The sequence below is a fragment of the Musca vetustissima genome, unplaced genomic scaffold (genome assembly GCF_032173495.1).
Source record: "Musca vetustissima isolate MV318-11 ecotype Yass unplaced genomic scaffold, APGP_CSIRO_Mvet_v1 utg17160, whole genome shotgun sequence".
NCBI classification, from domain to species: Eukaryota; Metazoa; Arthropoda; class Insecta; order Diptera; family Muscidae; genus Musca; species Musca vetustissima.
In genome coordinates this window covers 224,664-251,690 of record NW_026878655.1, presented here as the reverse complement: position 1 = coordinate 251,690, position 27,027 = coordinate 224,664, and the positions used below count along the sequence as shown (strand labels likewise).

Below are 27,027 nucleotides of genomic sequence, written 5' to 3'. Positions count from 1 at the left end.
ATGAGAATAAGCGTATCGTTGTTAATAGTCACCTTAAATGTTTGTTTGAACTCCCCTCCACAAAAGTTGAAACTGTTTCGGGCCTTAAAGCTATCCAACGTGGGATAAATAGTTGCCTCTCTGCAATGTCAGTCTATGACGTCACCACGGATCATTGGGATCCGTTTATTGTTTTTATTTGCTTGCAGCGATTTCCGAAAATGACTTTGACTCTGTGGGAGCAAAGTATAAAAAATAAATCGTCGTTGTCCTCTTGGAAAGAATTGGACAATTTCCTGACAGAGAGGATACAAACATTGATTTGTCTAGAACACGTCCTCCCCTCCAAAAATAAGTTGTTGTTGCCAAAGAAAAAGCATTCTTCTTCTAAGAAGTTGTCACCTAGTAATAACGCTTCACCACAATCTCTCAATAAATTGTTGTCGGTACATAATTCTAAATGTGTTACCCCACCTCGAGTTATAAATTCACCCTCCCCAACTTCTTGCTCCATTTGTCCTAATCAGAGCCACCATCTTCGACTCTGCCCCCAGTTTTTAAAACTTCCGTTTGAGGACAAATTCTCGATTGTTAAGAAAAATAAATGTTGTGTAAATTGTTTGTCTCGTGGACATGTAGTCAAAACGTGCAATAGTAAACATAACTATATGCAAGCAAAGGCACCACAGCCTTCTTCACCGGTCACCAATCAATAAAGATGTTGCTCCCTCCAATCCACCTCCGGCTTTTACAAAGGTCAAAAGTCGAGGACAGACTTCGTTGCCCCGTTTTTCGGTAAACCCTTCTCCGGCTTTTACCAAAGTCAAAAGTCGAGATTCTAATGTGTCGCACCCTTCTTCGAATAAAAAAGTTGTAAATCCACCGATACCTAACCCCTCCCAAGATACCAATGTTCTCTTAGGAACAGCAGTAGTAAATATTGTTCATAATGGAAAAACACACCCGACACAATCCGAGGTATCTGTTGTAAGTAAAAAACTTAAAAATGCACTTGGCATTTCTGCTAATTCGAAGAAGGAATCCAACCCTGCCACACCAAGAGAAATGTGTTCTCTTAAGTTGTCTTCCCCCAAAAATTCGTCTAAAATTGTTGACGCAAAGGCATTTGTTCGGCCTAATGTCAAGGGGAAATTGTTTTCGCATCCACCCATATCGACGTTAAAATCTAGATTTCCTAATTTAGATTTAGCTGATACTTTTGACGGCAGCCCAATAGATTTGCTACTTGGCGCTGATCTTTATCCCCAAATACTGGAAACCGAACCACCAAAATTAGTTTTAAATTCGTTGTTGGCCCAAAAGTCTATATTCGGGTATATACTGACCGGTTCAGTTCCAGGCACCTAATATCCCACGTATAATAGAAATAGATCACCTTATTGCTTGAATATCGTTTGTATACACGAGTCACCCATTTACTGAACTTGTGTCGTTTACTAAATTTGTAACATGAAGCTCACTTGAAATCTGAATTTACGTTCATATATAGATTTTACTAACCCATATTCCAATTAAATTGTTAATTGCTACTTTGTCGGTCGTAGCAAGGGGGCCGGAATGTATAAGTTTGATATATTCTGACTCAACTTCCCGAGCTCAGTCAATCACGTCTGCTGATTGACACCACGGGCATCTCCTCTGCAAGTTCCCTCAGCGGAGACCGTAGAGTGCAGATGCCACCGAGCGGTGGTTGTTGCTGGTTTGCTCTCCTTGCTCGACACTTTTCTCCCATTGGAATATGTTAATGTAGTAGTAAACGACAACCGATCCTCAGCGATCACCGCAATCCTCTGTGACTGCATGAACCACAGCGTTCACTTGTCGTTTAACCTCCTTAGAGTTAACTTGTCGACCAACCTCCTAAGAAGTAACTAGTCGTATAACGTCTACGCGTTATTAACAGGTCTCAGCGCCGCCACCATAAATTACAAGAGGTAATTTATTTGTTGTATTAAGAAAAGATTACCACCAATAAATCCAAGATAATTAGAATACTTTAACTAATACTTTCTTGTGTTTTATTTCTTTGAACCTTTCTTTTCTTTTCCATTTACACCATTAACAGCTTGGGAGCTCTCGTTGTCGCTTCACCCCGCTCCCTTGAGTTAATACATTGATCACCCCCCAACCACCCCCCACACACCACCACGGCGAGGAGTGGACCAAACCCCTCGCCTCAACATTTACATTTAACCGGATTTCGTTAACCCAGTGGGTTTCAATTGTCAATTCCTTTACATATATGTCAAATAAATCCTCATAAAGTAGGTTAACCCGGTAAAAAGTTTTAATGTAAAAGCCGTTTAAGTCCTGATTTAAATTAGCCGAGTTTACTTGCGGCAAGTCTTTGTTTGCCGGAAAGAGGGCCAAGGGGAATAGAAATTGAAAAAAATGCTTGACCTCCAAAGATGGAGCTTTGAAATTCCTTTAGGATGTTTAGTCCTTCTGTGCTGTTTAATGATGACAAAATTTTGGCCATCTGTGTTGTAAAAAGTGCTAGTGCTTTTTCAACGTCAGTGACTTTGGAAAAACTAGAATGATCATAGACTGGTTTTGTTGGTGTTAAATGGATTGGACTTGTCACTGTATGTGATATCTTTTTTGGTGGAATAAACATTTTGCTGTATTTGGTTTTTGTAAGCCTTCTATTAATTTCATCATTGAACGAATCTGATAGTAGTTATTTGAAAAAGAATATTTTTGTTTTACTTCTGTCCTCGACAGATTGGTGGTGCCATTACGCTTTGTATATTTCTTCAGTCTGGACTGTGGAACATATAGTTCGGGGGTAACTCTGGTACTACACATGAAAATGGATTTTGGGACACCATCATACACAATACCGATTTTAACTGTCTCTGTTAGAGAAGTTTGATTTTGCTTATTTCTCCTTGTGAAACGATAGAATGAAAGAACTGTCATGTCATTGTCAGCTTCGATGGATTCTTTAATTGTAGCTCCAGTTATGGATGTTGGAACGTTTCTGATTATATAGTACTTTTGTACAAAACGAGCCGGAATTCCTGCAGTAACGCCTATTTCAGTTAGCCTTGAATTTTGAATATAGTTGTTTGCGGCAGTAGGGTTGTTGAACGTTAGACGGAACGTATTGTAACCGATGTTTTTGCAAACGTAATTATTTTCCAAACCAATTTTCTGGAACCGCACGTATAAATGAAGTTCACAATTTTTTCTTCTGATACTGATCGGTGACTCTGATTTCACTATAACGTAAAATGGACCCGGTTGCAGTTTTGGGTAGGTAGTGACTACATTTTCAAGCAAATCCAAGTTGCATTTTGAAGACATTTCTGTCTCCTCTGCTTTCGTTATTGGTTTTCCACTGTTATTTTTCAATGATTTGTTTTGGTTTGCAATGCTTTCGGCACGTCTCTTTTGATTGTCTAATACCCCTATAGGTGGTTTTGGAGGAGGGGGTGGTTCCCCATTACCATCCATCATGAAAATTCAAAAAATCAATTTGACACTGTTTGTTTTGTAGATACTGTGCAAAAATAAAAGATTGTTGCTTTAACATAGAGTAACTATGTAAATAAAAACCGTTAACAATTGTTGTTGTAAAAAAGATCACAAAAAGAAAAAAGAACGACCAGCGTTAGAGACAGAAGTCTAGCATCAACAGTTGCTGATTTACGACTGCCCATGGCCTATAAATAAGGTCACCAAGGGAGACCAGCTGATTATCGATACCTCTCAAGTTTGCTGTCAAAATGCATTATTGTGAATTGACTTCCATTAGGAAAACGTAAACAAAGTAGAAATTTTTGACATTAGACTTGAGAAAAAACAGTTGTTTTCCGATTTCGATTTCTATCTTGGTGACCTTATTAATAGATCTTGCGACTGCCCTTTTTAATTTGGAACACATCTATCAATTTCAAAAAAAAAAAAAATGAAAAATAATAGTACGTTTACATTTAAACCCAGTGGGTTTCAATTGTCAATTCCTTTGCATATATGTCAAATAAATCCTCATAAAGTAGGTTAACCCGGTAAAAAGTTTTAATGTAAAAGCCGTTTAAGTCCTGATTTAAATTAGGCGAGTTTACTTGCGGCAATTCTTATCGATCTCTTTTGAACTTGCTTCATGCGTCTATACAAGGCAATTCTGTTTCAAAAATATTTTCTTTTTTGACAATGTTCTGGATTGTTATTTCAAATTATTGACACTACAAACAAAATACAAAAAACGAATTGCCAGAAAATTGCTGGTACGAGCATTTTTTTCAATTTCTATTCCCCTTGGCCCTCTTTCCGGCAAACAAAGACTTGCCGCAAGTAAACACGCCTAATCTAAATTGGGACTAAAACGGCTTTTACATTAGAACTTTTTACCGGGTTAACCTACTTTATGAGGATTTATTTGACATATATGTAAAGGAATTGACAATTGAAACCCACTGGGTTAACGAAATCCGGTTAAATGTAAACGTACTATAAGATGCATAAATTGGATTGGGATATTTTCAATAAATAATTTTTTTTCTAAAGCTGAACATTGCTCTCAAGATTTAACTAACCATGATTGTTACATCTTATATTTATAATGATTAGAGGCAGGGAACTTAAAAATATTTATAAATATAAATTATTTAGAAATTTTTGACACTGAACACATGGTATGCGTACTTTTCGAATGAAGATATTTTCATTTAAATTTTGAAATCTGAATACTATCAAAGGCAAATTATGAAAAAAAATGGAAACATATGACTGCATGAGACTACCTTGTATAATTATGCCATGGTATTTGTCATGATGCAATAATAAGGTGATGTATCAAAACAAAAACATTTGTTTTTGTCTCGATTATCTGTCAAACTTTTCCATATAATATTTCAAATGGTTGGCAACACTGCACATCGAATTCATGTAGAAATTACCCACTTTGACAGTTAATCAAGACATCAGCTGCGCCAAATGGACTACCTATTCATTGTGCCAAGGAATTTGTAAAGAAAATCGAAAGTCGATATTGAAATGTCGACTTTATGTTTTCCCCAAAGATCAAAAGTTGACATCATGGCCTATAAATAAGGTCACCAAGGGAGACCATCTGATTATCGATACCTCTCAAGTTTGCTGTCAAAATGCATTATTGTGAATTGACTTCCATTTTGAAAACGTAAACAAAGTCGAAATTTTTGACATTAGATTTGAGAAAAAACAGCTGTTTTCCGATTTCGATTGCTATCTTGGTGACCTTATTAATAGATCTCATGGCCTATAAATAAGGTCACCCAGGGAGAACAGCAGATAATCGATACCTCTCAAGTTTGCTGTCAAAATGCATTATTGTGAATTGACTTCCATTATGAAAACGTAAGCAAAGTCGAAATTTTTGACATTAGACTTGAGAAAAAAACAGCTGTTTTCCGATTTCGATTGCTATCTTGGTGACCTTATTTATAGACCATGATAGATCTTGGTTCACATCGACTTTTTTACTTTTCAATACGAAAAGTCGATTAATCGATTAGTCGATGGTGACCTTATTAATAGATCTCATGGCCTATAAATAAGGTCACCCAAGGATACCAGCTGATAATCGATACCTCTCAAGTTTGCTGTCAAAATGCATTATTGTGAATTGACTTCCATTATGAAAACGTAAACAAAGTCGAAATTTTTGACATTAGACTTGAGAAAAAACAGCTGTTTTCCGATTTCGATTGCTATCTTGGTGACCTTATTTATAGGCCATGACAAGATCTATTAATAAGGTCACCAAGATAGCAATCGAAATCGGTAAACAGCTGTTTTTCCTCAAGTCTAATGTCAAAAATTTCGACTTTGTTTACGTTTTTATAATGGAAGTCAATTCACAATATGCATTTTGACAGCAAACTTGAGAGGTATCGATAATCAGCTGGTCTCCCTTGGAGAACTTATTTATAGGCCTATAGGCCGATGACATCGACCTTTTTACTTTTCAATACGAAAAGTCGATTAATCGATTAGTCGAAAGTCGATTTACTTATCCCTAATATGGATACATTTGCAAAGAAAGAATAGCAAATAAATAATAACCATTTTGTTCGTTCTAATTTCGCGTATATTTTAAGATAATGGCTAGTTGTTCGAGGTATATTTTTTTAAATATGAAATTATTTGTGTTCTTAGCAATACTTTACTGTTATTTGTACAGAGATACTAACAAAGTTTGCTGTTATGCACATCCCGACGCACCGCTCATTGAGGATTATAGAGCAGGAGACATGATTTGTTCCGAGTGTGGTCTTGTTGTTGGAGATCGCGTTATAGATGTTGGTTCTGAGTGGCGAACCTTTAGCAATGAAAAAAGCGGCGTGGATCCCAGTCGTGTTGGTGGCCCCGAAAATCCTCTGCTGAGTGGTGGCGATCTTTCAACAATAATTGGACCGGGAACGGGAGCAGCTTCATTTGACTCCTTTGGATCACCGAAATACCAAAACAGACGAACAATGAGTAGTTCCGATAGGTCATTAATCCTGGCTTTCAAAGAAATATCCATGATGGCCGATAGAATCAATTTGCCAAAAACTATCGTGGACAGGGCCAATAATTTATTCAAACAGGTAAATTTTATTGTAAGATTGTATCAAATGGCACTACATAGTTCGGATTTTAGTAGCATTTTGAATTTTTTCCTGCGTGTATCTTTATAATGACACATATTTTTTGCGAAAGTCTATACTTGCAGAGATACGGACCTCCAATGTTCTGTTATTGTCCTTGCAGTTACAAAGCTGGTTTACACAATTATGATTGGCTTTACCTTTTCATATTGTTATGAAGGTGTATTTGATAACACTGTGCGACACGAAAATTTTTCATGGTTTCTAATGTACCAATTTTGTTTAGTTGGAGTCCCTGGACCACGAGTATACCTTTGGTTTTTCTGCGTCACTTCGAAAATTAGTTTTATAACGGTAAATGTAGAGGAAAACGTGGTCTCATATATTTTCAATTTGAAACGCGAATAACTTATTTACTTTCTAACGGATTTATATTATTCTTTTTTTTTCTTTCGAAGGGTAGAATTTTGTCTTCCCCGTAATATAATAAAACTTATACGGTTTGATATCATAATTTCTTCGTACAGTCCGCAGAAAAATAAATTTTGTTATTTTATGCAATATTTTTTCACATTTCAACCACTGTAACTCAGTCAATCCTCAACCGATTTACCAAATATATATCTTGTTTGAAAGAAAACATTCTACTCTTCGAATGAAAAAAAAAGAATAATATAAATCCGTGAGAAAGAAAATAAGTAATACGCGTTTCAATGTGAAAATCTATGAAACCACGTTTTTCTCTACATTTACCGTTATAAAATTAATTTTCGAAGTGACCCAGAAAAACCAAAGGTATATTCGTGGTTCAGGGACTCCAACTAAACGGAATTGGTACATTAGAACCCCCGAATTTTTTTTTGTTTTGTTTTGTATCACAGCGTAATTAATGGCAATCATATGGGTTTAAACTTTATTCTTCATTGTTTTAAAGAAAATGGCCAAGAACATTTTTAGACGTTTTATTCCAATTTACTTTAAATTAAAACGATGTTATTTTTATTATTGCAACAACATATACATTTTTAAAAACGGAACACTTGTAATATTCCAAAAATGACATATACCATGAGTACACATTGGGTTCCTGATAAGAAATATATGTATTTATGTTCTTGTGATTCTGACCTTTAAAATAAGCTCCATTGTGATTTCTCACGAAAACTTCTCAATTTGCAAGGAGATTGTGTTGTGAAATTTGCAAGGAGATTGTGTTGTGTCCATAGGAAAAATTCGCCACCAAAAGCACTAAACATTTGTATAATTTAAAGCGAGTACACTTTGAATCGCCTTTATTTATCGGCGATTTATGACATCCAAATCTTTTATAAGAAGAGAGAGATTTGGAAGCAACTTTATAGGAACAGAAAAGGTTAAAAGTATCAAATGACGAAAAATTATTTTTTTAATTGGGTTACGGATTATATGTCTCTAAAACTTGCACGGAGTTTGTATTAGCATCTGTCCATTGGTTTTACATACATTCTGAAATATGGGCCTCGATAATGTCTCTCGTGTCTCTCGAAAATATCACGATTTGCAAGAGATATATGACATAAGTGAAACTTTACTCCACAACAAATCTTTGCGATTAAAAAGAGATTCCGTAGTGGACCTTTAAATGTTCTTTTAAATTGAAAAGCATTCGTGGATAGCCGCACTTCGGTCCGAGAATTTGACATACGCTTATGAAAAGATTGGAATGAATACAGGTTACGTAATTCAATCTTTCTGCTACCACACAAATTTTCCATTGAGAAGGGGAGATTTGGATATCACAATTAAATAAATATACAAAGGAGCCAGGGGCAGGATGATGTAAATTTTCCAAAATTAATAGCACTTTCGCTTGAATAAGCCATGAATATAAGATTTCAATTCCTCATAGAATATTTGTTGACAAAAAAAAAAAAACGCTCTTGGCAGTTTGGGCTAGATTCTTGTATATGAAATAAATTGAAATAAATATCAATCGTTTATAATGACATAAGCACCTATTTCGCCAGTACTTTGACCGTCGTTATAATCGATTTCGACTATATATTTGTTGTTGTATCTGATGCTTAATTTTAGTACCAAAAATAGCTGTATTTTTGCACTTATAGAACTAATTTACAAATCCAACTCATAACTTCATTCCTGTATAGCAATTCCCATAACAATTTTAAGGAATTATCTAAACCGTCTTATTACCAGGAACCTGAATAGCGAAAAACTTCCCACATATTTAATTTCAAAAATCTATCTCCATTCATTGACACACTACATATTGTACTAAATTGTACTTTAGTAATTTTCGTACAACTTTAGAACGGTTGTTGAAAGTTTGCAATGTAAATTCCACAATTATCGTTTTGAAAGTAAGTTATTTATCGTCACCATAAATGCAAACGGACGTAACTGCACTTTAATTTAGACATAGCTCCCACATATATTTTCGTCCGATTTTATGTAAATAATGCATTAAAGCCACTATATTTCTTTCGATTTGCACGAAATTTTGCATAGCGTACTGGATTGAGTCTAGAGTGATGTGCGTTATGTTTCGTGAAAATCGGTTAAGATTTAAACACAGTTTCCATTCATATTTTCTTCCGATTTTGTGTAAACGGCAGCACATTTATTAAAAACTTTTTCAAATGCAGAAGCACGAAATAACACTATATAGTTTGTGATATTTATTTGTTATTTATCATAATTGTATGCTGCAGTTAATACAGTTTGAGCCCACCAAAATAAAATTTAGTACAAAGTAAAAGAGCAGTACAACCAAAACAAATATGGCTCAATTTCACCAGTGTCAAATAAGAAAAAGCGTCTAAACGGCAACCAAAAATATAAAAACGTTCAAAACTGCAATATTGGATGTGTAGCACAACATTCTGAACAATTATGACTTGCAAAAGTTGGTTTACTCGATGAAAAAACGCCTATAATACAAAATATTTAAACTTGGAAAATGTGTGTGTTATTATACTATAAACTTAACAGTTACGTTAAAAGAGAATATTTAATTGGCAATGTTGAAATTGAATATGTTTTATGTTTTCAACTGAAATTGATATTAGTTTTGTAATTTAAATCTATACATATTTATACTGTTAGGGACAACCCTCATGAACAATATGGCATCTCATATGTTCTATATTAAATATGGCAATACTGGGGAATATGACGCTTAGTCGTGCAACCGCCAGTTCAATAAGTCACACATTCTCGCGAATTCCATTTTTATCTTTTAAATTAGTAGCTGTGAACGCTCATCTCAATAAATAAACTTTACGCCTTTAGTAGTATTACAACTCGACTTTTATTTAACAAGGAATAAAAGTACAACAAAAGTGGCGACGAGGATATTGGAATTTTAATCAACAATTTCGCAAGACACAATTTTGCATTTGCTAGCAGAGCAACAAAAAGCAATGTTACAACAGACGCAATTGCTAAAGCACATGGCAGAACTCCTTCAAACGCAAGGCCCAGCAAGTTCTACACAACAACCACAAAATGCAAATACGTCTAAAGCAGCGCTAATGGAATCACTGGCACACTCAATGACAGCATTCGAGTACGAACCAGAAAGCGGACTTATATTTCAAGCGTGGTACAACAGGTTTGTTCATGTTTTCGAAAAAGAGGCAAACACACTCGAAGACCATGACAAAGTAGCTCTTTTATGGCGTTTTACCAGCAAAACCGGAGGACATGACACTCAAGGATACAGTAGAAAAACTCAAGAAACTGTTCGGCAAGACAGAAACACAAGTTGCACAAAGGTACAAATGCCTTCAATTATCGAAAAACGACAGTGAGGATATCAGAGAATACGCAAGCAGAGTAAACCTACAATGTGAACTATTTAAAATGAACGAATTGAAAATCGATCAATTCAAATGCCTCATTTTCGTCCTTGGACTCAAATCAGCAAAAGACAACGAAATAAGAATACGTTTACTAAAGGTGTTAGACGATGAATCAAAAGCAATAAATCTAGATCAACTAGTGGACGAAACACAACGGATTCTCGACCTCAAGGCAGATAACATTTTAATTGAGCATCAATCAAAAACCGTATGTTCACTCAACAAGCATACACAAGGCTCGAAGAAAAACAAAATACCTAAATCACCATGTTGGTACTGCGGAGACCTACACTACGCAAAATTTTGTACATACCGGAAGCACAAGTGCACCAAATGCCATCAAATTGGTCACAAAGACTACTTTTGTGACATCGCAAAAACAGGTAAAAATTTCAAAGCAGTGTCCGACAACAAAGGAAACAAATCCAAAATACCCAACAAGTCGAAGAAACCATTCAACACGAATGCAGTTTTCCAAACAAAGAACATCAATTTCCCAGATCTCAGAAAATATACAACAGTCCTGATCAACGACAAACCAGTAAAGCTTCAAATTGATACCGCATCAGACATATCAATAATATCAGTCGCAACATGGAAATTCATAGGTAAACCAGAAGCATACACAACAGACGACAGCGCTAGCGACGCAAACGCAAATTCAATCAAGCTCCTAGCAGAATTTGAAAGCAAAATTACGATCGGTGACAACACAAAAATATTAAAATGCTATATATCAGATATAGACAAACTCAACATCATGGGAATCGATTGGATACAGTCTTTCAATTTATGGCAAAAACCAATAACGTCCTGATGCCATCAAATTACATTTGAAGACGACATAGCAGAATTAAAAAGTAAGTATCAATCTGTCTTTGACTACAGCACCCTAGGCCTGTGCAAAACAAAAGTCAACATAAAGCTATTGCCAGATGCAAAGCCAGTATTCTTTCCTAAAAGACCAGTTCCCTTCGCAGTAAGGACTGAAATAGAAAATGAACTTCAAAGGCTAGAAAAAGCGGGTATCATTACTCCAGTAAATTCATCAAGATATGCAGCACCAATTGTGGTCAGCAAACGTAATGGAAAAATCAGAATATGTGCAGACTATTCAACAGGTCTCAACTCAATAGTAGAACCAAATCAGTATCCATTACCAACACCCGAGGAAATTTTAGCAGACTGCCACAACTGTGTAATATTTAGTCTTCTAGACTTATCAGACGCATACCTCCAAGTCGAAGTCGATGATGAGAGCAAAGAACTGCTCACAATCAATACGCATAAAGGATTGTATAAATTCAACCGTTTAACCCCAGGTATAAAATCAGCTCCAGGAGCATTCCAAAGGATTATGGATGAACTATGCGCTGGTGTCAACGGAGCAAAAGCTTACATAGATGACATCATGCTCGCAAGTGAATCAATTTCTGAACACAAAGAAAATTTAAACAAACTTCTTCAAAGAATCCAAGAGTTCGGTTTCAAATTAAAAATTGAAAAATGCTATTTTTTTCAAAAACAAATAAAATATCTTGGACAGATAATCGATAAAGATGGTATCAAGCCAGATCCAAATAAGATCGCAGCCGTTCAAAATTTAAAAATCCCAGAAAACATTTCTGAGGTAAGGTCATTACTAGGCTCTATCAACCATTATGGAAAATATGTAAATAACATGCGAACATTACGTAAACCCCTTGACGACCTATTAAAAAAGGATACAAAATTCGTATGGACACAACAATGCCAAAAATCACTTGATGATTTCAAGAACATATTGACTTCAAATTTGCTTCTCACGCACTATAACCCAAACATGCCTATACACGTCGCAGCTGACGCATCATCCCATGGAATAGGTGCAGTGATATATCATACGTTTCCCGACGAAAGTATGAAGGCCATATACCACATATCAAGAGCTCTAACACAAGCTGAAAAGAACTATAGCCAAATAGAGAAGGAAGGATTAGCAATTATATTTGCAGTGCAACGGTTCCATAAAATGTTATTTGGTCGCAAATTTACATTGCACACTGATCACAAACCCCTTTTGGCAATATTCGGTTCAAAGAAAGGAATTCCAGTTTACACAGCAAATCGTTTACAACGATGGGCACTTATATTACTCGCATATGACTTCGAAATCAAATACACAAACACCAAGGACTTTGGTCACGCAGATGTATTATCAAGGGTAGTCAAGAATCACGAAAAACCAACCGACGACTTTATTGTAGCAACAATATCATTCGATGAAGACATACGCAGCGAGGTAAACGAAACCGTATCCGTTCTTCCAATCACCTTCAAAATGATTGTAGATACAACCTCAAACGATGGCGATCTACAAAAGGTAATACAATATATGCAAAACGGTTGGCCTGACAGCAAAAAAAATGTTGAACCATCAATTATTCAATTTTACAACCGTAAAGAAAATCTCTCAATTATTGACGGATGCATTCTTTTCAACAACAGAGTTGTTATTCCTCAAAAATATCGGAATAAAATTCTACAACAACTTCATAGAGGACACTTATCATCAGAACGAAGCAAATCAGTTGCCAGAAGTTACGTATATTGGCCAAACATTGACAAACAAATTGAAGACTACGTTCGGAAATGCCAAAAATGTCAACTTTCTTCAAAAAGTCCTGTAAAAACAAATTTATGTCCATGGCCTACGACTACACATCCTCTTGAAAGAATTCACATAGACTATGCAGGTCCAGTAAAAGGAAAATACTATCTCCTAATCATTGATTCATACTCGAAATACCCAGTTATTTACGAGACATCTACAATCACCACATATTCAACAATAAAAATGTTAAACGAATATTGTGCATTCTTCGGAAACCCAGAACAATTAGTCTCAGACAATGGAACACAGTTTTGCTCAGAACAATTTGAAAATTGGTGCAGTAAAAGAGCAATTAAGCACACAAGAACTGTTCGTTTTCATCCAAGTTCCAACGGACAAGCAGAAAGGTTCGTGGATACACTTAAACGTGCATTAAAAAAACTCGAAGGGGAAGAAACTCCTACAGAAGCACTTCAAACATTCCTGGAAGTCTACAGATCTACACCGAATCCAAACTCACCAGAAGGCAAGTCTCCAGCAGAATCATTCATTCAGAAGGAAAATGAGAATAATATTAGACTCGATACTGCAGCATGAACCTACCGAACGGGAAATCAATCACAAAATGGAACAGCAGTACAATACCAAACACGGTACAAGATACAGAGAATTCAACAACGGAGATTTGGTCTGGGCAAGGAATTTCAAAGGAAACAAAAGTTATTGGACAACAGGTGAAATCATAGAAAGAAAAGGAAAAGTCATTTACAACGCTCTAATAGACGTTGGAGACAGAAAAATTCTCGTACGAGCTCATACTGATCAATTCAGACACAGAGATGCAGGAACTTCAATCAACGAAGAAACTTCAAAAGTACCCCTGGATATCTTACTCGAAGAGTTCGACATCTATCCACCAGCACAAGAAGACTTTGCAACTCCAACGGGTTCTCCACATTGGTCCCCCAAAAGGATTACGACTAGAAGACAACCAGTTGAACCAATTTCAAGATCACCCATTTCATCTTAAGGAGGGAGATGTTAGGGGCAACCCTCATGAACAATATGGCATCTCATATGTTCTATATTAAATATGGCAATACTGGGGAATATGACGCTTAGTCGTGCAACCGCCAGTTCAATAAGTCACACATTCTCGCGAATTCCATTTTTATCTTTTAAATTAGTAGCTGTGAACGCTCATCTCAATAAATAAACTTTACGCCTTTAGTAGTATTACAACTCGACTTTTATTTAACAAGGAATAAAAGTACAACATATACAATTATAAAAATTTAAAAACATATCTTTAATCTATACCAATAAAAATTAAAGTGATTCATCATCACAATTCATCAACGCCCAGACGAAACGGCTGAAGCTATATATATCATCTTGAAATTTGGTGTTGTTGTTGTTGTAGCAGTTTATATGAATTGTATGTTTTCTGTTACGTTTCCTCCAGTTCTGTCTCCAGATTCACAAATGCAGCTACCTCCACTGGCTGTAACCACAGATCTTCCGGAGTGAGGTGAGTAGTTTGGCTGGGCAATTGAACAAGTGCAGTGTGGTATGAGGGCCTGTAACACATGCTGGGCAGACATCCTGCACCTGGTCATCAATCCGTGCCCAATACGAATTGAGCCGACTGCACCATCCAGAACGTAACTGAGCCAAAACTACTCTGGTTTGTCTGGGCAGCTGACGTTCTTCAGCTGCTATGGGTGGGGGGTGAGCTCCGAGGACGGCATTCACTTTGTAACCGTTCAGCGCTGCGGCTACTGCATCTGTATGAATGCCATTCAGACATGCTCGATAGGCAACTTGATCTAGAGGCTCCCTTTTGTATCGTTGGACCTCTCTCTAGATCATGCAGATCCTTCCTGACACGCCTGGGTGGGGGAGTCCTATCCACCATATGATGGTTGGGATGATCGTCCCTGAAACACCCAAGCAGGTACTGCAACGAAAGCATATTGCTATGCTGACGTACGGGAAGGATCTTCGTCTCCTCATGAAGATGGTCCACTGGTGTCATGAGGAGACACCCTGTCGCTGTCCTCAGGGCGGCATTCTGACAGGTCTGAATATTTCTCCATTGCGTATCACTGGAATTCGCAGACCACACTGGAACCGCATAGCTAGCCACAGACCGACCTATCGCTTTGTAAGAGGTCAACAAGGTTTCCTTATCTGCGCCCCAAGTGCTGCCGGCAAGCGACTTGAGGACCTTGTTCCTACTTTTCAGCTTATCGCAGATAGCTGTGGTTTGCGCGGACGATTTGAACATGCTGTCGAATGTGACCCCGAGTATTTTGGGGTAGTTGGTGGTCGGAATTGTATGCCCCTCGACCTGCACATTCAACGGCATTCTCATCTCCGCAGTCCATGTGGTGAATAGTGTGGCTGACGACTTCGAGGCGGATATTTTCATATTCCTCGCTTTGAAGAAGGCTGCCAAATCGATGAGATAGGCGTTCAACCTCACACATATGTCTTCAGCAATGGGACCCGATGAAATTTGGTGTGGGGATCACTCTTGGTCCAAAGGTGTCACATAAGGCTAGGTTTTTGGAAATTCGTACTAGAACGGCACGGAAAGTACTAAATGTCTTACCATTTGTATTTGGCGAACTGGTAGAGCTAGAACTCTTAAATTTGAAATGAGGGTCACTGATGGATTATAGAATAGATGTAGCAAAGGAACTTTAAGTACAATTTGAATTTTGGGTCACCCATTAGAGCTGGAATCCTGAATTTTTTGGAGTTAGGGTCACTGTTGTGTAGGATTGGCATATGTAGGAAGTTTTGAAAATTTGTATTAATCTGTACTAAATGGTACCAAATGTGGATTTGGAGTTGGAATCCTTAAATAAACATTATACAGACTACAAGCGAAAACAACCGACAATATACAATCAAAGTGGCAATGTCGAATTAAAAATATTGATGCCAATATAGGGACGTGTAAAAAATTCGTCCCAAAATTTAAGGGCCCATTTGTTTTATGTGGAACATGTGGAACATTTCAGCAAAGCAGAATACCTTACAAAGGAATATGGGCGATGCATAACATGAAGCGTTGGCATAAGGGGTTTAGTCATTTAGACGAATGTAATTTACAAGAATCCCAACAACGTGCAGAACCATTCATTTCAAATAATTGTAACATTTCATAGGGCAACCGTCGGTAAGCCAAATATACTAGTCATTACGTGGTTACTGTTTGTAAGATACTTCTTTCATACGTATGTAAGAACTTAGAAATTAAGCCATGCATTGTTCACTCTCGCACGAGAATAAGGTTGGGTGTCTTAATGTGTGAGACAAGGTCAGTTCTGACATAGTCACATGACACCACAGCTATTCTTACTCGCGCTAAGAATCAAGTAGAAAATAAAGTAAACAAAACCAACCACCACTGCTTTTTAACTTTCGGTCCTACAATATGTAATTATATATTGTTATGACATTGAAATCTTCGTATGTTTCACACGATTTTCATATCTAAATAAAGTGAAAGTAAAAACTTAAAAATACATATTCTATAAAAAGCACCCTTATGCCATGTTCTGACGGGTATTTGAACAACTGTGTTCGCTCTTTGAATTACGTACATGAATTAATCCGTTCATACAACACAATTTTTAATTCATGTCTCCAGATAGAAAATAAATTATCTTTCTCATTATTACAGATAGAACCTATGGCTAATTACTTTTCATTCATGTTTTCAATTTTTTCTAAAAATTTTGTCGTTTTTTGATGCATTTTTATATTTTTTCAATAACATAATTATTATACCCACATGCTTATGGTTAATGAGGGTATATACACTTGCTACGATAAAAATGTGCCTCATCGAAATATTGGTTTTAGACCCCTAGTTTTTTCGATGCAGATTTCTATTATCCGATTTTACTTTTATGCGAAGTAATGTGTTTGGAAATTCCTGCCGAATATTAGTTTATAATTTTCAGTTTCAATTAACCAATTTTTTTGATAAATCGGCGTTCGGCGTTGTTTCTTTTTGTATACGCTAATTACAAGGAATGAGAAGAATTATGTATTGAATAAACCAAAAAACAAATTTTTATTCCACCTACACATACATATATAAACCGTTCAGATTTTTACTTTCATTCACTATCAATTAAAAAATTTGAAATTTTAATATTTTTTTTTTATTCTGTCAAAATTAATTTTTTTTTCGATAAATTCTCTCAATTGTTAGAAATTGGACCAATCATGGCATAATTATTACAAGGTAGAGCATAGCTAACATCTGATTACAAATTTTTCTCAATATGGCTTGTTCGATGAAATCAAAACCGAAGATGCACATTTTCAGTTGACCTCTTTGGCAAGTAAACACGATAATTTTGTTTGTTTACAAACTGCTGGAAAACGAATGTTTTCTCATCGGAGAAATCCAAATTCGGCAGTTCACCACTTTCACCAAGCGAAGCAACTCTTTAGCTCTTTTGAGTCCATTTTCTTTCTGTTGCGGTGTAAGTTCTTGCCCTTTTTGGAATCTGCTGATGTTGCTGTTTTCTCCCGTCCACTTCCTTGACGTCGGGCTACGCTACCAGTATCACGGTAATGACACAAAAGATTTAATCACATTTAAATGCTGGAGTGCTCCACTTGTGGTTTTCCAGCCAAATACACAGAAATCACGCTAGAATTCCATCATGAATAACATTTTTTCTGGAAAATTTCCATCAAAATGCTTTTGTACGCATGTAAACAATATAATGAGGAATAATTTTACCAGCTGTCGGACGAGTGGCTTAGAAATGACAGCAGTCTGAAGTTGGTTGCAGTTTTTTCATCTCACTCTGTATATTCTATTAAAAGTTAGTATTTCTTTTTATCACCGCGCTTGGTCATATTGACATGCATTCGACTAGTTTGGAGTAGACATCTGCATGAATGCACAAAAACACCACCCATGAGTCACTCACACAAAGTAATGGCTTCTATTCTATAAATTTGTTTGAAATGAAGTCCAATGAGTGAGGGTACAACAAATATGAATTGCTTCAGGTATGAGAGTTTCGAATTTGTTGTGTATTCGTTTGATTCATACAATCCACGTTTCAGACTCGACGAACCGGTATTTATTGTGTATGTTTACTTCGGTATGAATGTATGTTGTAACACACAAAGTTTGAACAAATGCGGCAAGTTCGTACACGAACATGTTTTACACAATGAGTGTGTCGAATTATACAGTAGTATTCGAATTACCCGAATTAATTGACGAGATATTTTGGTTTTTACACCATCCACAAAAGTATGAAGGGTATGTTATGTTATGTTTTTTTTTTTTTTGTAACTCATAGAAATAGTCATTTCCGCCCATATAAAGTATATATATTCTTAATAAGGACAAAATTTATGAATATCTAGTAATGTATCCACTATATAGCAGAACTTTTCTTTTTTCAATATTTAGATGTTTTTAAACGCACTTTTTTTAAATTCGTTTTAATTTGGGTTCGAATTGGATACCCCATAGTGTGGGGGATATTCAGTACTATAACATGTCAGTTCATAACCTATAATATGTTAAGACTTCTGTTGTAATATTACTACCTTCGGGGGTGTCGAGATACAAAACTAAACCGTTACGTTCCAAAATGGCCTTTATCAGTCCACATTAAGTATATCCTCCCGAGAAGTAATCAATATTGGCCCCCTTATGCAAAGCCAATTTTTTATACCCTTCACCACACTGTGGTACAGGGTATTATGTCTTTGTGCATATATTTGTAACAGGCAAAAGGAAACTAGATAGACACATGGTTCCTTTTTAGTATATGCATAGAATCACTTTCTAAGTCGATTTATGCATGCCCGTCCGTCTGTCCATGTCAAATTGTAAACAAAGTACAGGTCACATGTATGATCCGAATTGGATGAAATTTGGCATAGGTCACTAATTTGGCCCAAGGACGAACTCTATTAAAATCGGTCTAGAATGATGTGTGTTAAGTTTCGTGAAAATCGGTTCAGATTTAGATATAGCCCCCATATATATTTTCGTCCGATTTTAGGTAAATGATGCACCAAACTTCTCAAGTTTATCAGATATTTATCCAAATAATCAAGGGGTGTCCGATTGATATGATTTAGTATAGGTTGCAGAATGACATGTTTATGGATCAAATTTCATTTTACTGGTCCTTCAAAAATGCGACATCTGTTAGGATTCATCTGTTGAATATACCCAAAAAGGTATCATATAGTCGGCCCCGTCCGTCTTTCCTACATTCCTTACTGGTTATATATCCCCCAATCCCGTTATTGCTTTCGTCGATGGTTTTAGTGATAGTGGAATCTTGAAGTAACTTTTACTTATTATTATTTTTTAAAGTTTTTAATTATTTTTATTTAATATAAACAAAAATAAATACAACGTAAAAAACAATTCAATACATAACAAACTTAAATTAATGAAAAAAAACGTATTTCATTTTAATTCATATTAGAATCTAAAACATTAATATGAACAGAAAATAAATACAACGTAAAAAAATTAATTCATAACAAACTTAAATTAATAAAAAAACAATATTTAAAATTTGACTGTTCACCTCGCGGCGGTGAGTATAAAAAGGTCGGCCCTGTCGAACTTAAGGACGTTTTAATTATTTTTATTCATATTTTTTAATAAACAATCTCTACTCTACTTAATAATATTATCATGTAAAAAATCAACAAAAGTACAAATTTATTAAGAAATGTAATGAGAGACAATTTGTAAGAAAATGACCTACGTCCACAAAAACATAAAGAACAAATGAAAAGTCTTTAAGTCCCAAAAAAGTGCATATGTATTTCCGCAAATACTTATTTGTACTCCTCATATAACTTTGTACTCTAATTTTCTGCATAGGCCTATTTTTGTATATCCGTTGAGGAAGATTCCGCCGATTTTTCTTACATCATTTCATTTAACTTTTACTTATTTTTCTGGAGTTTTTATTTACTTGTATTCAATAGAAAAAAATAAAAGACATTATTTCTCACTATTGCTCACTAATAAAGTTTTAAAGAGTGTACAAGGTAAACATTTGCATGTACCTGTACAATAAATGCCCACCATCAATGTTAAGTCGTTGAATGAATACATAGAATACAAAATACATTGCATGATGTTCACTCATTGGACTCATTGATGTTGTATAACTTGTTCTTGTAGTCCATCATACTGAATGTTGTGCTTTCAAGTTTGATCGTTTGATCGGACAAAGCACAACGAAGAACAACACAACTTCGGTGGTTGAATTCATTTGCACTCATTAAATGTTGTTGTGTACTCTGAATACGACTTAACATCCATGAATGTGGATGTGGATTCATTGTACGAGTACATTCATGCAGATGTCTAGTTTGGAGGTTAATTAATTAATTAGCCACTGATCTTAAAAATAAAGAATCATGCCGACCATATTCCTTATTTTATGAACACAATTCTTGTTATTAATTTATTTACTTTAGTTTTTTGAAAGGATCTCTTTTTTGCTTTGCATTATATGGTTTATTCAGAAAAAAGTCAAGTATAATTGTAGTGCTCAAAAGTCAAAGTAATTTTGTTGTAGTGTCCAGAGGACAAACGAAACATTGAATTAATAATTTTTGATCGAAATTATATAATTATTTAGAAATAGATATTTAAAGAAATTTGATATTATTTAATAATTTATTTTGAGACTTACCTTTGTTTTTAATGTTATAGATTTTAGGACTCCGCTCTACCTCTGGCTACGTCAGTGGTCGTGAGTTTTTTATAGAACCGCCTTATCGTTAATATTTTATATAATCTTATACATGTTGTAAACAAGTCATAACCCTAATGTAGATATTAGTATCGACATTACAAAAATGTATTAAATAAATAAAATGTGATGTACGTGAATTGTAATATTTTTTACTGATTATAATAAAATTTAATTTCAGGTACATGATGGTAAAAATCTTAAGGGACGATCCAATGATGCAAAAGCTTCTGCTTGTCTGTATATAGCTTGCCGACAAGAAGGCGTCCCCCGAACATTCAAGGAAATATGCGCTGTTAGTAAAATAAGTAAAAAGGAAATTGGAAGATGTTTCAAACTGACTCTCAAAGCTCTTGAAACTAGCGTAGATCTAATCACAACGGCAGATTTCATGTCTAGATTTTGTGCAAATCTTGGTAATTTTGTGTATTTTATCTAATAGTTGAGAAGCTAAAAATCATGAAATTGTTATATTTTTTCTAGACTTGCCAAATATGGTTCAGCGTGCTGCTACGCACATAGCAAAGAAAGCCGTTGAAATGGATATTGTACCAGGTCGATCTCCAATATCTGTCGCTGCAGCTGCTATATATATGGCTTCACAGGTAATATTAATATATATCTATATATATAAAAGAGCTTAGTGTTAAGTGAGTGAGTGACTGACTGACTGACAGATCATCGCCCAGACGAAACGGCTGAAGCTAGAACCTTGAAATTTTGAGTGTGGGTTGTTGTTGGTGTATAGGCGTGAGATAATGCTGGGTTTCTGGAAATTCGAACTAGAAGGGTACGAAATGTACCAAATATGGTACCCTTTGTATTAGGCAAACGCGAAGAGCTAGAATTCTGAAATTTGGAATGTGGGTCACTGATGGAAAGTTAGAAAGATGTACAAAAGGGTTTTTGGAAATTCGACCTATAAGTGTACTAAAAATTACTAAATTTAGTTCTAATTGTATATATATTGAACATATATAGCTAGAATCTTGAAATTTTATATGGAATACAGGTTGGGAAGTGGTGTTGATGTATGGAAATGCTTAAGAAATTCGTACTTAAGTGTATAAAAAGTACAAAATGGTACTAAATTTGGTATTGTTTGCATTTAGTTGAGTGTATAGAGATGGAATCCGGAAAATGGGAATCCGGACTACTATTGGAGCACAAGATTGAACTAGCTTTAAAAAATCGTACTTATGTGTACGAAAAGTACTAAATGTGGTGCAAGTTGGATTAAGGTGAACAGATAGAGCTGGAGTCTTCAAATTGTGAAAAAAAATGGCTGTTAAATGTAGGATTAAGGTGTAGGATAAAGGTTATAAGTAAGGCTATATGGTACCAAATTTAGTACATTTTGGATTTTGCTTAAATGGATAGGGCTGAAAGCCTGAAATTTGAAATTAAGATTACTGTTGAAGATTGAGCTATAGAGACATCTTTGCAAATTCCTATTTATGTGTACGAAAAGTACTAAACGGCACTAGATTTGGTACAATTAGGATTTGGGGGAACGGAGAGAGCTGGAAACCTAAAATTTGGAACAATGGTTGCTGTTGGAATGTAGAATTGATATATGGATGCATAGTACTTATGTGTACTAAGTGGTACTATATTTGGTACAACTTGATTATTTGAGAACGGATAGAGCTGGACTCCAGAATGTTGGAATAAAAATTCCTGTTGGAGTGTCGGATTGATGTAGTTTAGGAAATTCTTAATTATAGAAACAAAAAGTACTATATGGTACCAAATAGTTTGGAAATTGTTTTTGCGTGAACGGATAAGGCTGATATTTGAATTAGTATTACAGTTAGAGTGCAGGATTGAGATACGTCAGTAGTTTGGAAAATTTGTCATTATGTGTACTGAATGGTACAAAATACAATTACAATTGAATAAAATTTAACGGATGAAATGGAAAACTTAAGATTGGAAGTAAAATTACAGAATTAAGGTAGTTTTGGAATTTCCTACTTATGGACAATTAATGGTACCAAATATTGTACGTTGTCTGTGAGCTGGAATCCTAAAATTTGAAATTAAATTTACGGTTGGAGTGTAGAAAGGGACATGGAGGTAGTTTTAAAAATGCGTAATTATGTGTACTAGATGGTACAGTTTAGTACAATTTAGTTTTGAAGGAAAGGATAGAGATTGTTCTCCATCTCTGTTATGGGACAGCATTGAGACATTGTTGGAAATTCGAACTCATAAGTACGAAAAGTACTAAATGGTACTAAATATGGTAAAATTGAGATCTATGCCAAATTTGGGGGATCTATCTCAATTCGTTTAGACGCTAGAGTGATTACAACAGACGGACATGCTTACATCGTTATAGAATTTTACGTTAAGCAAGAATAGATGGTACTAAATATAGTAAAATTGAGATCTATGTGAACGGGTAGGGCTGGTATCCTAGAAATTATGATTAAAATTACTGTTGCAGTGTGGAATTGAGGCAGTTTTAGAAACTCGTACTTACGTAAACGAAAAGTAATAAATGGTACAAAATTTGGTACAACTTGGTTTTTGGTGAACGGATAGAGCTGGAATCTTTAAATGCAGACTTAAGGTTATTATTGGAGTGCATGACTGAGGTAGTTTTGGAAATTCGTACTTTGGGTACGAAAAGCACAAAATTTGGTACAATTTGGTCTGTGGTGAACGGGTAGAACTCGAATCCTGAAAGTTGCAACATAGGTTATTTTGGGAGTGTAGGAAAAGTACAGAATGGTACCAAATCTGATACAATTTAGTGAACATATAGTGCTGGAATTCTCAAATTTGGACTTACGATTACTATTTGAAAGCAGCAAAAGTAGAGAATGGTATCAAATGATATAATTTGGTCTTTAATGATTACGATTACTATTTAAAAGCAGAATTTATTTACATTTGGCAATTTGTACTTATGAGTACCAAAAGAACTAAATTTGGTACAATTTGGACTTTGGAGGAATAAAGATTACTGTTAGAGTGTAGGGTTGATGTAGTTTTAGAAATTCTTACCTTTGGGTAAAAAAAGTAGTAAATGGTACTAAATTTGAAACGATTTGGATTTGTATGATTCCTGAGATTTAGAATTCAGATTACTGTTGAAGTGTAGTATTGAGTACGAATAGTAAATAGAATGAATAGTAAATAGAAAATTCACTAAATTTGGAACAATTTGGAAAGTATTTAATTGGAATTCTGATCTATTTTTAATCTATGTAATGGAAATAAGAAAGAGATTTCGGAAACTAGTGCTGATGTGTATGTAGAGTACTTAATTGTAATAAACTTGATATTAGATGTAGGAAAAGAGGTGGAATTCAGAACTATAGTACAAACCAGTAAAGAAAGTAGTAAAGTCGGACGTGGCCGACTATATGATACCCTTCACCACTATGGGTATATTAAACAGGACTATTAACATGAAATTGGATGAAATCAAATATTTATTTAATTATTCAGTAATACAAAAGCCTTCATGGCCAAAAAAATATATTACACAGTTAATAAACCTGAAATAAATTTAACATTTTCCTATTGTTGGCTCCCCAGCCTTTATTTACATTCAACAATTTTTCAAACAGATATACAATATAAAAATTAATTGGCAAAAACATTACCCAATGTTACATATAGATGCTTCGGACTAAAAACAGTATTTTAAGCAATATTTCGTTATTGGCTAATATTAAATAATACTACGAAGACAAGTACATTCTAAGTTTTAAACGGAATGCATTGTTCGAGTGTGAGAATATGCGCAATTCTATAGGTAAATAGTTCCAGCATCGAGCAACCCGAACAACAAAACATCTTTCGAAACACAGATTATGTATATGTGGTATTATTAACTGGGTATTTCTACTCGAGTGAGAGAAAGTAAATAAATTGCACACCTGCTTAGGGAATCCCGTTTTAATAATTTTGTAGAAATGTATTAAGTTGCGGAAATCAATAAATTGTCTAAACGAACAACCTAAAAAGTTTTTTACAAAATGGGAAATATGTTCACGTAACTTAATGTTATACACAAATCTGGCAATCATATTCATAATTTTCTGTAATTTAATAAGGTTATAATCAGATGTGCCAGATACCACTTCCAAAGCATACAAAATGCGTGGCATTAGAAGTGCATGTGCCATTTTTATTTTAACCCATTTTGGTAAAAATATGCTCACGAAATGCAACTTCCGTAGAACATAGTGGACTTTAGATTGAACAACATCAATATGGGAGTCAAAATTTAACCTATTATCTAATAATAATCCCAAACATTTATGTCTATCTACTATATCAACGGCTGATTGACCTATTAAGATATTGATATTAGGCACTTGAGCACCAAAGATAATTGCTTTTGTCTTATTTGGGTTAATATATTATGAATTATCCCGAGTCCATCCTAACGTCCGTTCCAAACATGCATTTATTCCTTGAGAATGGATCATACATTTTATATCGATCTGAACTAAACATAAGGAACACATCATCAGCATATATGTGCAATGAACATGTATTGAGATCCAAGTATTCTAACAAATCGTTCATATACATTATAAAGAGTAATGGTCCCAATACCGATCCTTGCGGAACTCCAGAATCTAATGATATAATGGTAGATGATATCCCATTTAACTCAACAAACTGCTTTCGGTCATGTACGTAAGACTTTATAAGTTTACATGCAGAAAATGAGAAATTGAACTTATTTTTAAGCTTGCGAATCAGCATCACATGATTAATCGAATTGAATGCTTTTGACAAATCAAGAGAAACTAATGCACTAACTCGATTAAAATTACTGTGACATCTGATAGTGTCCGTTAAGTGTAAGAGTAATGACGTTGTGTTATGACCCGCACGAAAAGCATATTGCTCATCAATAAATTTGCTCCTTGTACTCAAGAGAATTTGATTTTTCATTATATGTTCGCAAACTTTGGAAATAACTGGAAGAATTGAGATTGGGCCGCAAATCATCAGCATCACAAACTGTGGAAACCTTAGGAATTGGCACAACGCGGGCAATCTTCCATGAAGTGGGAAATACTGATTTAGTCAAAATTATGTTAAACAAATCCAAAATCAAACCTGACACATGCGGAAATATAAGTTTTAAAAATTCCACAGATATTTTATCAACTCCCACCGACTTGGATTTGATTTTACCTAGGGCAATAGCAATGTCATCAGTAGTTATACATGAGAAGGAAAAAGAATGGTCATGATCGTTAAAGGATTGCAAATTCAAATTACCATAGCTATTTGATAACCCACTTGAGGCAAAACAATTGTTGACCGTTTCTGCATCAAGTCCATTCAATACGTTTTCATCTCCAATGCAGCCATGATTTCGAAGAATTCTCCATAAACTTCTAGAGTCTACATTTTTAAAGGTTTTCATATAATAACTACGTCTCTTCTTTCGAATTACATTTTCACCTTATTTCGATATTTACAAAATATAGCCCAATTATACAGGGTTTGGTCTTCCAAATAAGCTCTATAAGATAAATCCCTTAAGTTTTTCGATGCTAAAATGTTCCACGAATTCATCCAATTATCGTCTTGTAACAAAATGCGCCTACGAACAACCGGAACATTTTTATATAGATTATCAATAAGCTCAGCTAAAATTGAGCATTTTTCATCAACGTCATGAGTTAAATTGAAGCTTGTATAGTTAAAATTGGACAGACATTGAAAAACGCCATCCCAATTTATATTCCTTAAGTCATGAAACTCCACCACTTCTTCAAACACATTGATTTCAAGATCAATACATGCCACAATTAATGAATGGTACGATATAGCAGGACATTGTACTTGGCAAGAATGATTTACAATTGAGCTATCACTTAAGAGCATGTAATCAATTAGTGAGGAACTTCGATGGGTCACATCAAAATGTGTGGGCTTAGAATTATGTATGATACCTAAATTTAGTCGAAGGCACATAGACCTCATTAGTGAAGCACGTGAAATGTCGCAATTAAAGTCTCCAACCACTATAATGTCGGTGTAAGTCAAAAATAAGTCGCGGTGCACATCTTCAAACACAGACACGTCACCCACAGGAGGTAAATAAGCTACACCAAACAAAATTTTTGTAGCTCCGGAATAAAGTTCTATGAAAAGCGATTCACACTTCCCAGCAATGGAGGATTTAAATACTAATTTATCGCCCATGTGACATGTTCCGA

The 27,027-nt window shown here is 35.1% G+C and overlaps 1 protein-coding gene across 1 annotated transcript in view; it reads left to right on the top strand.

Annotated features, from left to right (window-relative positions):
* The first annotated feature begins 3,236 nt into the window (after positions 1-3,236).
* The window catches only part of LOC133323435 (transcription initiation factor IIB), a 39,337-nt gene continuing 15,546 nt past the window's right edge, over positions 3,237-27,027 (top strand). Inside the window, exons 1-4 of the mRNA XM_061532360.1 lie at positions 3,237-3,258; positions 6,145-6,578; positions 21,003-21,237; positions 21,305-21,426. Of these exons, the coding sequence (XP_061388344.1) occupies positions 3,237-3,258; positions 6,145-6,578; positions 21,003-21,237; positions 21,305-21,426 (813 nt within the window). The remainder of the gene's footprint in view (positions 3,259-6,144; positions 6,579-21,002; positions 21,238-21,304; positions 21,427-27,027) is intronic.